We start from the raw sequence: 13,074 nt of genomic DNA, 5'->3' as shown, positions 1-13,074 counted from the left end.
TGTTATATTTCAGCATTCACAGTTGCAGTTCTATTGAGAAAATAGTGATACTTAAAATCTTTCTGGTTGCCTTCCAACACCCCCCCCAAAAAAAAGATTTTGCATGTTCTTTTTAATTAATATTATTATTTCAATTCTTTTGAAGTTTCTTTCACACCAGCAGTAGTAAATGGGAAAGCTAAAAATAGTTTGAACACAATTTCCAAGTTCAGATATAACTGAACTAAACTGAGTTCCTGAATAAGCTTTAAAAAAAAAAAAAAAAAAAAAAAAACCTCAGTTTGCTAAGTGACCAGAATTATTGAAACAGTGTGGTCTTTAAAACTAAATATTTCTGATATAATATCTGGATGATTTATATTATTTGGATAGTTAATTGCTAGTTTAAAATCTGGTCCTTTTTAAATACCTACACAACCCTCCTTTTAGGCAAACAGCCATCATGTACTTTGCCAGATCCTAACCTTAACTTTTAAAATACCTAAATCCAATGACATTTTTTCACCAGTTAGAAACAGGAAATTGGAAGCTGTCTCATATAATTCTTGATAATTTAATTTGTGCTATGAGAATAAAATATCTATCATTTCTCATATGAAAACCGATTTTTCTCAAATATTACTTTTCCTCAACGGAATTTTGACGGTCTGATTTCTTAACCTCTCTTCCAATTCTACAGATACATTCATCTCATTATGTATATTTAAGATATCTGATTTCACATTTCTCAAGAATACTTTTCTTATTTTTATAAATAAAAATATAATCCTCCTATTATGTTTGTTGACTTCAGTGTGACAAACATGTGACAGCTATTTGTCTAAAGGTGAGGCATGCCCTCGTGGAGGGCTTTCTAAGAGAAATAGGCTCGTATTTAAGTTCCACATAGGGAAAACACCTGTGAAGCCAACTCATTCACTGGCATTTGATACTAGGTTAATCCATCTATTAAGTGTGTAGCTTTATGCATATTTAAAACATTTTATGATTACCTTTCCTTTTTCTTGCAATATTACATTCTGCAAAGACATACATAAAATTTTAAACTGATTTGCTTAAACAGGCTATTATATTGAAACTTTTGTAATGATTTATCATTTGATTCCCGAGTTTGAACTTTGTATAAAGTAATAATTAGTTGAAAATTATATAAAACATGAAAAAATGATTTTTGTCCCCTTCTAAATGTTGAATTGTTATTAACAATTTAATATTTATAATTTTTAATTAAGTATTTGATTTGGATAATTAATTGAAGGAAAGCACAAGAACAGGGAAAGTGCTCAAGAACATAAAGCTTTACTGATTTCAATTTATTTTAAAATATTTTAAAATCATGATTCTTGATTCATTTCAAAATTTAAAGCTAAATATATTTTATTTTTAAAATAAACTTCTAAAATTTTGCAGCCAATTTAGTGCACCTCCTAGCCAATCACTTGAGGAAAGGGCTTTCTTCTTCGGCTCAGCTTATCAGTGAAGAGAATTCAAATTCACTTTGTGGTACTCTAGTCCTGATTTCTGGACCACTGCAACACCATGCACAGCTTGAGTTAGTAGGACACACAGTATGAATTTCCTTACTTACAATTCTTCTTATACAGTCTGTCACTCACTTTATATCTGGATAGTTGAACTCCTGTAACTGTAGAGAATTACCTTGCAATCTGGGCTTACATTCAGTACTGTATATTTCTTTTAGAAACTACTGCCAAATAACAGTCCACACAGTCTGTAATGGCATATTTTTCAACTTTGACTGTCTGCATATAACACTAGTGATTTTAAGCCATTTCCATATCTTAATATGCTACTTTTAGTTTTTTACAGATGTGAGTCAGGGTCTGCCTTGCTTCAATTCTCCCAACACACCATTTCTCACAATCCATCAAATACCTTCCCAATGACATTACCCAACTTTCATTACAAGAAACTTTTATCCAGCTACTCATACAATCCTTGAAGTCAGAATCGTAAGCACATATTTTGCACTCTTTCTACACATGCCAAAAGAACGAGTACAAAAATTTGTATATTTCTGTGCAGCAAGGGTGAATATCAATAACATGCAATGTGATACTAATGTTGAAATTGAGTTCCAACCTCCTTTCATTGGACTTCACTTAATAGAATTAACATTAAGCATCTTTTTATATTAGTTCCTTTAAACTTACCTGACAGTGCATTATTTTTACAAGAAACTATATAAAAAGTAACACTTTTAGAGAATTTAATAACATTAGATTTTTGACATACTGCAGATAAAAATATATGAGCAAGAAAAAAATTTTTTTTTTGCTTGAAACAAAATATTAGTAATAGACTTACATGCTAGAAGGGACTGTTTCAGTATTGAAAAACTTTAATGTAGCTCGATATGAAATGGCAAGATCATTTTCAATTTCATGAATGGAAAATGTGGTCAGACTAAGTGCTGGTAATTCTGCAAAAAACAGAAGCTGCAACAAAAAATAAAAATGTAAAGCTTGATTTGAAATTCAAGATTACAGATGTATGAAAAGAGTGCTATAACCTTATTAGTAAACTTCCAGTTATATTTAAAAGTTCATGAAATGCACATATGCAAACTTTTGCAAGCCTCTATAACATAATAAATGAGAAAGAAAATCTTACAAACTTTCCATTACTACGATATCTAGTAGCAAGCAAACTGAAGGCATTTAGACTACAATAATTTCATGCCCATTTTGTTACTAAACTTCTAAAGAACCATGATATTATTTCAAAACCAGTCACTAGGCTCTATTTTAATGCTCAACATCCTCTCTACCCCCCCTCAAAGTTCATTGCAAGATTTTTTATTCCAAAGAAAAGCTTAAGAAGAGATTTTGTACAAATCTTGCACTGTAAGTTGTCCATCCCAAGTTCACTACATTCTTTCTTTCCACAGGACAGGAAGATTCAATTCTAGAATTTATCTGTTGCATTGATTGCTGAAGGTTGTAGTGTTTGCAATCATTAATTGCTATTTTTTAATTCATGAGAAATATGAAGAGAATGAAAAGAAAATGAGAGTCAAACACCCTACAGACAGAGAAAAATATTAAGATTGTATCAGCAGTATGCAGTAGAGGACTGTCCTTCTGAATGGTGAGGCTCTGGAGGATCTGAAGGGCATTAAAACCTCAGCAATGATGACTACTCAAGAGTATCGGATATGTAAACTAGAGGTGAATGGAATGTGAACCCAAAGACAATTCACACTATCGATACTGGAGCTGGGAGATTATGAACTTCCCCCCCCCAAAAAAAAAGAAAAAAAAATTTTAACATTTTTTTTCCTTTTAACTGCCTCTACACAGAGATATGTACTCATGACACTGAAAGCAAATATGAGATTAGACTATAATATGGCATTATGCTGCTAATGTATTCAAATGCATACTCTTACGGAATCAATGAAATAGTTATGCAGGAGTATGTTTTCAGAAAATACCCTGTTATCCATTAAATTTGCATGAAAGAGAACAAGTTGGGATATGTGATAGTTATTTCATAGGATGCTGAACACATTATTGTAGATGCAGATTTCTTTGCTGTTGCATCAGGAAAGCCAATGGTTGCTTTGCTGGTTAACTCATCATATGGCAGACATTATCGCACCACATGCACCAATAGTTGGTGCTATGTGACACACTTAATTTCCTACCCCAGAGTATATGATGCGGCTGTAGGATCCCTCAGAACAATGTGGAGCAGATGCCATTAGTCTTGAGTATGGAAGGTGAATACATTGTGTGGCCCTTCTGAACCCTTCTATTGCAAATTCTCATAACAATTAAAGAATCTTGACCAACATAAGCAGAAATTGCACAGTATGAATATCCAAAGCTCAGGGAGGCTAAGATTCTCCTGCAATCAAATTCTAAGATGCATTAGATGAATTCTTTTTTTTTTTTTTTTCCCTTAGATGAAGCATAATATGACCTCCATAAAAGACAATCAGTAAATGCAATTTATTGCATGAAAATGCAGCACTTCAATTTCCCTTTTCAAACTGCTTTAAGTTGTCATTAATCGCGACTATAATGTGCACATCCTATGAAATAACTATTCACATATCCCAACTTGTTCTCCTTCATGCAAATTTAATGGATAACAGAGTATTTTCTGAAAACATACTCCTGCATAACTATTTCATTGATTCCGTAAGAGTAAGCATTTGAATTGATTTCATGCAAAACATTTTTATTCAAATTAAAATGCAACTTTCCGATCTTACTCAAAATGCAGTTTGGCATAGTTCAACCAAAGAGAAGAAAGGTAGTACAAAGTTCCAAATAAAGATATCCAGCATCTAAAATGATCTTATATCTGAACCTCCAGACCAGAAGGGAAAAAAATAAGAATTTTTTCCCTCTCAAAATCTCTAAGAATGGAGAAAATAATACTCAACAAAAAGGAAGTATGCCAGAAACATGATTTTTCTACAAACTAACCGTGATTCCTGCATGTTACTTTCAAACACCTACTCGCAAAGAAATCTCACCATGGTCAATAACAATACACTGATTGGCATTATTTTAAACACCAGCTACAAATGCATTTAGCCTTTGAGTTGTTGTGGGGATCAGAATTCTTCTGACTTAAACTGCAAGTGAAGTCCCAAGACATATTTTTCTTGAATGAGATGTTTCTCATATTGTTTTTCTTTTCTTGACATAGCACTAAAGAAATAAGAAAGATTGTGAGGAATAGTTAACATAGCAAATTCTGCTCTTCCTTGACTTTCTAATTTGAGCCAGCTCATTATTTTTTGCAGAGTATCACTGTTTCAGCTATCTTATAAAATTAAAGTATAAATTTTTGTTTATATCAAAAAGAGTTTAACTCTTGACCTGAAGCAGGATTTTCAAAGTGAAAACATGTTTCGATGCCAGTCAAGCAGAAAAGAAATTTCTGCTAAAAATGCATAAATGCATATCCATCTCAAAACTATGCAGAAGTGTGGCAATGAAGGTCAATAATATACAAAACAAAAATAAAAGCAAAAAAAAAAAAAAAAGACATTTTTGAGTTTTCTGTTTATTCTGACACCTCACTTGCAATGAGTAACAGATGAAACAATCATTACAACAAAATTGATGTGCATGACATAGTACAGAGTATGATTCAAAGACAAAATGCTATGTTGCAACAAGAGTGTGCCACTGACCCATCCAATGATAATGGCTCAAGATTTTTCATCAGGAAATGTACTTAAAAATTCTAAGTGTACATATTTGATTGGTTGGTTCACAAAATTAAAAAAAATGCCTTGATATAAGACAGCTAAAGACTACAGCTGATACAGAGGTTTGGAAAAATTCGCAAATGAATTCATAAAGTTCATTAGTAGTAAAAAGTTATCACAAGAAAAAATTTATAATGATGAAACGGATGATTTTTTCTGGCAATATGTTTCCCAAAATACCTTTGTGACATGTGCATAAAAGGCTGGAATTGGATCAAAAATTCCAAAGCATTACTAATGATTTTGGAATGTACAACTGGTGTTCGAATGCAAAAATGCTAACTTTTCATGATTGGAAAAAATGCACAATCTCAGGCATTTAAAGTAAAAAATTTTCTAGTCATCTAGCATGCAAACATAATAGCTTATATAACACACACTAATAAGCGACAGGTCTGTAAATTATTCCATGCTTGAGGCCTGGCTGGTTTATAGGGTGATGCAAAAATTATCCAAATTAGAGAAAACCATTTGCCTTATACTTCACTTAAAGTTTCAATGAAAGATAATATATCTTATTCTTTTCATCAAATTATTCAACCAAAGAATATCAGAGTGCTGCTAATGCTGATACAATCTGGCCTTTTTTAAATGAAAGCTAAATTTTCTGAGGAATGGCAAGTTCATTCCCGAATTTGTGAAATACTTGAACATAAAATCCACTGTGTTGAGCATTATAAAATGATGAAAGGATGTGCCTGCAGATACTTTTAGAAATATTTGACATAATTTATGGCTTAATGACCTTATGGCTACATTTCCTTGTAAACATGATAGCGCTGTAAAATAAAGATTTTTTAATATCACAAACAAAAGGCAAAGTTTTCAAATTAATGGAATTTGCGAGAAAATTTGGAGGAATGATAATAAATGAAGATAATATAACAGAAGTTTTCCATTGCAATTGCAATGCCTCAAACATTAATCAACCATGGTGACATCTGGAGTATGGTTTCAATCCAGAAAATATTGTTACTGATAGTGAAGAAAATAACTAAGAGGTTGCTGAGAATTAAAAAATTTTAAATGCTTCACTGATAGTTGAATGAAAATTCTTGACACTGCAATTACAGAACTTGAACAATAGAAATATGTAGCTAAACAGAAAAACTGTCTCAGAAAAATTATGGAAAAATTAAAGAGAATGTATTAAGACAAAAAGAAAAGAAAAGAAACAGGTTAAGCTACTTACATGGAAATATATGTTTAATAAAATAAGCGAATACTCAGGATTTTTTTTTTTTTTTTTTTTTTTTTTTTTTGTAAATTTTGATTCCCTTAAGGATTATTTCATAAATAACTATTTACTATTTTTTATTTTATAATTTCTGCATGTCATCTTACTAGATTTAACCCGGTGATGTTTTTAGCAATTGTATTTTCCATTGGGAAAGATTTCCAAACTGGTGAATCTTACTTGGCTCATTCTTGATTGAAGATAACTTTTAATCAATTGCAACTTCGAAAAACTTCTCTCGAAAGAAGCAACTGAGATACACAGGGTCAAAAAAGTCTAGTGCAAATATAAGGACTGATTCTTGAAGTTCATTTCCACAATAAACTTTAATATTTTCAATGCGTATCCTTACTAAGTTTTGTCTTTTTGATATTCCTACATATAGGTACATATACTTAAAAACTAAAAGTTCTTCAGAGCTCATAGTATACCAGTGGGTATATCATGATTCTTTGCCTGAAGGGCAGATGAAGACCGTGATTTTTACAATAAAGTACTTAATGTATGTGTCAGGAGATCTGGTGCTGTTGGTATGACTTGCAAACATATAAGCAATAGCCACAAGAGTACAGAAATGCCAAAGACACACTATATCTCTGCCTTACCAACATTCTACACATTTACTCAACCTATCACCATACAATTTCATCTTGTTTCTTCTCTGGAAATGCCCTTAAAAGAAAAGCAATATAAACACATTATACCAATGCAAAAGACTGTGACAAATCTGCTGAGAAGGCTCAGAAGTTGTTTCCAATGCTTGTTTCTGAGACCTCCAGAAACACTGGCATATGCATATAGAAGGTTGGGAGGGTAACTTTGACAAAACTCAAGATCATTAGTTGGTAAGTTCCATACATTATTTCTTATAACATCAATTCTGAAAACTTTTCAAATAATAGTAATACTTTTAAACATGAGAAATTCTGAAGAGAAAACTTTCTCAACTTATAACAAAAGTACGAGAGTAAGTTGAAAAATAAGTTTCCCCTGTCGACTGTGGTCAGAGTTGTGTATGAAAGTCAAAAAATAGAATGAGACATTAAAGATATGACATACCTTTATTTTTCCACATAGGTACCAAGTACATTGAGACATTTTTCATATCGCTTGATAAGCTTCAAAAAGCCCTCCAGGAAAAATCAGGGCTTTGCATATGGAAGAAGCGTTTAATGGCTTGTTTCACTTCAGTATTGCTTCCAAAGCGCTTTCCCCCGAGATTTTTCTTGAAAGCCGGAAACAGATGGAAGTCGCTTGGTGCGAGATCAGGACTGTATGGCGGATGGTGTAGGTGCTCCCAACCAAGAGTTGCAATATGGTTTTGCGTTGCCGTCGCCGAATGTGGTCTGGCATTGTCATCCAACAGCAGAACGCCAGATGTGAGAAGGCCAGGCCGCTTTTTCCGAATCGCCTCTTTCAATTTCGACAGGGTGTCACAGTAGCACGTAGCATTGATGGTTCCAACCTCCAAAAAGTCCAGCTACAAAACTCCTTGTGCGTTCCAGAAAACTGTGGGGAGCACTTTATCTGCAGAGGGAGTTGTCTTGAACTTCTTTCGGACAGGTGATGACGGATGTTTCCATATGCAAAGCCCTGATTTTTTCCTGGAGGGCTTTTTGAAGCTTATCAAGTGATATGACAAATGTCTCAATGTACTTGGTACCTATGTGGAAAAATAAAGGTATGTCATATCTTTAATGTCTCATTCTATTTTTTTACTTTCATACACAACTCTGACCACAGTTGACAGGGGAAACTTATTTTTCAACTTACCTACGTAATATTTCCCACTTAATTTTCTTTCTACATACAGTACAAAGTCCATAATCCAGACTTGTCGGGACTTCGGCGATTCCGCATTACGGGTTTTTCTGGATTATAGGTCATCAATTTAAATCTGGTAAGATGGCATGCAGAAATTATACAATTAAAAATATGAAACTGTAATTTATGAAATAAAGAACAATAATTATCTAAAGGGTAACAAAATTAAAAAAAAAAGGCTTAATATTTATTTGTTTACTTTAAAACATTAACAACAAAAACAAAACATTTCTTTAAATGTAAGTTGTTTAAGTTGCTTCATTTTTTTGGGCTAATACTTTCTCTTTAATTCCATAAACAGACATAATTTCTTGTTCAGTTACAAAGTTCCACTGTTCAAGTCCTGCAATTGCTGTGTCAAGAACACCGACTAACTTGTCAATCAAAATTTTTTCGTTTTCAATAACCTCTCTGTCACTTTCTTCACTATCGGAAGTGCGCACGTGTAAACGCTTTATTGGCTTTACATGCATGTGTAGCAGATGCACGCATCAAAAGCGCATGCGTAAATGCGCACATGTGTAAACGCATTACATGCATGCGTAAGTTTGTGGCTTTGAGGTCCGGATTACGGACTTTATACTGTATAAAGCAAATAATTACCAATTTAAATAGTAATTTCCAATTTAATCAAAACAGCAAATTATTATATTTAATGGTCTAATATCTAAAATTAACTAAAAAGCATCATCTTGCTGTCAAATCTAGTTATTTTGGTTATCTCTCATACTGTTTTATAGAAAGAAATGTTAAAATATGAAATAATAATTTAGGTGAGTTGTGTGAATACTTCCGGAATTAGTACAAATAAATAATTATAGAGTATTAATAACTACAAATGTAATTAACAATACTTTAGCTCAACAAAACAAATTTTCAAGAGTTTCGGAAAACTCGCAACACAGAAATCATGCTTGTTCTTAATTTAATGAATTTAAATTCTGAATTTTTCATTTTTGTAAACTATTAAAACAAATTAAACATTAAAAAATTACACTGATAAATTCTTATGAAGCCTACAATTTAATTATTAAAAAAAGTATATGTATAATTATCTTAATTTGGATAGCCTATATTCACTTGCTAAAAATTCCCAGCAATTTTGAATAATACATTTACAAAGTTATAAAATTTTAAGCAGTTTAAGTATCTATAATAAGTTACATAACTGTTATTTTACAGTCCATATTAAATTTATTTTCAAAGTAAGCAATATCATAAACATATGGAGATGAAATAGAACATGCTGCGAAAGCATATTTTATACCGGTACTACCAGTTTAAATTTATTTTAACATAAAAAAATAAAAGGTAGTATATTTTATAAACACAAACTTTATAAATGTATATGATGTTATATAAACTCACTTCAAATTCAGTTGCAATGAACTTGTTTTTCTTAAAAACAGGATTGACTTGGGAAGGTATTATATTTTCAGAACTGTCCTTTACAATTACTTTAGCAGAAGAAACTATGACTTTAGTCAATTCAGTGCGTGAGTATGCGAGGGAGTTGTACAAAACTATGTACCTGTGGAAGTAGATTCTTATGAAAATTAAATTTGATTTCAGTGAAATCAGAAGTAAACAAATTTACACAAAGAGCAAAAGATTATCAATAATATATCTGAACCTGTCCTTCTTTTTTGGAGTAAATTTAATCGGCATCTTCTGTGGCAATGAACTGAGATGTCTGTATTCATCCTATAACAATGCATGTATATTTTTAGGTTTTGCAACACAACTGAACAAACATGCATGACAGAATCAACTAAAAATACATATATACAAAAATAATACTGATGATATAGGACTATGATAAGAATCTAAACTCCTATTTCTCCCAAACTACTGCATATCTAAAATTATATTTGTTCATCTTCTGTAACTGAATAGATTTGATGATTATAATCTTTAGGAAATAAGTACAGTAATTTTATTATTTGTAATTACAAATTATAAAATTTGTAAACCCTACTTTTCACCAAGTAATTCTGATGAGTTTTTGAAAAAGAACATTTAAATTACTTTAATCTGTACAACTAAGTTGCAATTAAAGCACTTTGCAAGTAGTCAAGAACAATATGAATTAGCTGTAACTTCGCAAACGCTGGCTCCTTTAAATCATAAATCTCATTCCCCCTCCTAAATACAGGAAGCAAAAATTTGGGAACTATAATACAAATAATTACACTCTCTAATAAATTTCTTAAGAAGACTAAATTCTTATCACTGAATTAAGCATTTGAACACAAAGGTATGCAATTCCCTTTTAATGGACATTTAACAAATCTTTGGAACCTTAAAATAAGATTTCAAAATATTCGATCACCTAAAAACAGACACATTTAATAGCAGACAGGTAAAAATGATGACTTATTTTTTATTTCAACAGATTGGCCATATGGACAAAAAATCAAAGAGAAAATATGAGCATAAGTATTTTTTCTCTTTCTGCAATGCATTTGTTGTTGAGAATGGATAGATTAAGAATATACTTTCTCTTTAGAATTTTATTATGTACTTATTCATTTAAAAAAAAAATTCTTTTAATCCTAAACATAAACAGTGATGCCAATTGCATAAAAAAAATTATTTTGTTACACTTGTTGCCAGATTTGCTTTGTGGCTATCTAAAGGTAGAGTGATTATGTGACTTGGATTTTATTTTTTAAGAATTTTAATTATTCACCCATACTTTGTAGCATTTATGTTGTTTTCTACAGCTATTACAACCAAACACACGTGTTAAATTTTCACTTCGTTGAGCAGTCACTCCCATTTGATTAATGGCAGATATAAGATTTTTCTCAAATCTACCATGATTTATGTGTCTTCCATTCTATGATCTCTGTGATCCCAAGATAAAAATAAAATAAAATAAAAAATAAAAGCACCTAACAAGTCTTCTCTTCCCATTTACTTTAATGGACACAAGCAGAGTTTGTAAAAGAACTTCTGTCTGCCTTTGGTTTACGACGTTACATTTTCATCAATGCGAGTAAGGCTTTGAATCTTCTTATCAAAATTAAAGAATTCAGGACATACAGTCCAATATTTCTTTTCATAAATTATACATTGAACACTTTTTCAAACAATGTCGATTTTCAGACATGGAAAACAGGCCTTACTTTTCCCTAAAATATTCTTTTTTTCTCCCAAATAACATTTGTTGGCCTTTAAAACAGTCTTAAAAGTACTGTGTTTCCCAACAAAATACATAAGCAGGTTTCATAACTTTCTAGTATCTGAAACTAGATCATTAGCTGTAGGGACAGAAATTTTGTCTTTTATGTACTTTTGATTTTTATTTGAAATTTCATTTGATTTAAAACCAGCTTTGAATAAAGAAATTCGTTCTTCACCCTCAACTTCAGCTCAAAGAAACAACAATAACTGGGATAGTTTATCGCCATAAGAGTAGTTTTCTTCTTTATTGATTACTGGATTACGTAATGAAACCCTTAAGGAATTTTTGGGAATGCACAATACCACCAATGGGAATATGGCAGCATTCTTGTCAGTAGTTACACCAATCGCTCTAAAGACCTCAAATGTGACTCTAATCTATCATACACCTGCACAATATTCATCTTTGTTTCCACATTCATAGAATTTTTTACAACCAATGATAGCAGTTTGCGGACATAATACTCAACAAGTAGCTATTTGTGGCCAAACCTCGTTTTTACGCTATCAATGGCTTTTGACCAGTTAACAGCAATTGGCAGATATCTATCTACAATTTCTCGGTTTTACTGCCAACTGTCATGCATTGGATGAGATACTGAAATTTATCTTTATAACCAAGTGACTCATCATCATGAATTCTACTGAACTGACTCCAAAACCTGAGCCAGTCTTTCACTTCTCCGTTAAATTTAACTAATTGTATTTCAGGCAGCTTTAATTTTGCATTTGTCTCGAATGGTTCACAAAAATTTGAGTTTATCAAGACTTGCTTTAGTACAAATACAAGGTACATCTAATTTTTCTCTATATTCTTCAATTTTCTCGTATTCAATAATCAAAGTCTTCAGATTTGGTGTCTATTAATACAGTACAAATTTTTTCATTCAATTCAGCCAAATTCGCTCTAAAGAAGAAAATTTAATTTCAATTTTCTTATGTTTTCAACCTGGTTCATTTAAAGATGATATTAACAAATTGCAATGTTATGTGAATGTTGCTCTAACAGATGTTCTTTTAATAATATTTTCCATATTAATAAAATCTTAGATCAATAAAGTCAATACTACCAAATTCACTGATCTTTATCTTTAAACAACACATCTGTAAACCATCACGATGTTGAGAATGAACAGATTTCCTATCTCTTTCTCCTTAGAATTTTATTACACACTTAGTCTTTTAAAACAAAATTCTAAACATAAACAGTGATGCCAATTGCATCAAGACAATTATTTCGTTACACTTGTTGTCAGATTTGCTTTGTGGCTACCTAAATGTGGAGTAATTATGTGACATTCAGTGGAGTAATTATGTGACATTCATTCTAAAGAGAAAAGCACTCAGGGATTCTACAATACGATATGTAACGAAAGGATGAATTCCCCCAAAAATCCTGGATCTTAAAAAGAGATACTAGTCTACTTCAACCTCTAATAACTGATATTCTCGATAGTAAATAGTGGGCTGATTTTGAAACATTCCTTCAGACTGGCTAGTTTTAGACAAAAAAAAAAAAAAAAAGAAAGAAAGAAAATGAAAATGGGAATAAAATATTAACAAAAGAAAC

At 31.5% G+C, this 13,074-nt stretch overlaps 1 protein-coding gene across 1 annotated transcript in view; it reads right to left on the bottom strand.

Moving 5' to 3' along the window:
* The window catches only part of LOC118200216 (alpha-mannosidase 2x-like), a 171,032-nt gene that overhangs the window by 71,891 nt on the left and 86,067 nt on the right, over positions 1-13,074 (bottom strand). The window contains exons 12-14 of the mRNA XM_035372157.2: positions 9,949-10,019; positions 9,684-9,846; positions 2,329-2,459 (exon numbers count right to left, since the gene is read on the bottom strand). Coding sequence (XP_035228048.1) covers positions 2,329-2,459; positions 9,684-9,846; positions 9,949-10,019 — 365 coding nt within the window. The remainder of the gene's footprint in view (positions 1-2,328; positions 2,460-9,683; positions 9,847-9,948; positions 10,020-13,074) is intronic.

This window comes from Stegodyphus dumicola, chromosome X2 (genome assembly GCF_044657685.1).
Source record: "Stegodyphus dumicola isolate Sdum_Otavi_A_Nest chromosome X2, ASM4465768v1".
Lineage (NCBI taxonomy): Eukaryota > Metazoa > Arthropoda > Arachnida > Araneae > Eresidae > Stegodyphus > Stegodyphus dumicola.
The sequence above is the reverse complement of the archived record's forward strand: the minus strand, read 5'-3'. Positions and strand labels throughout refer to the sequence as shown.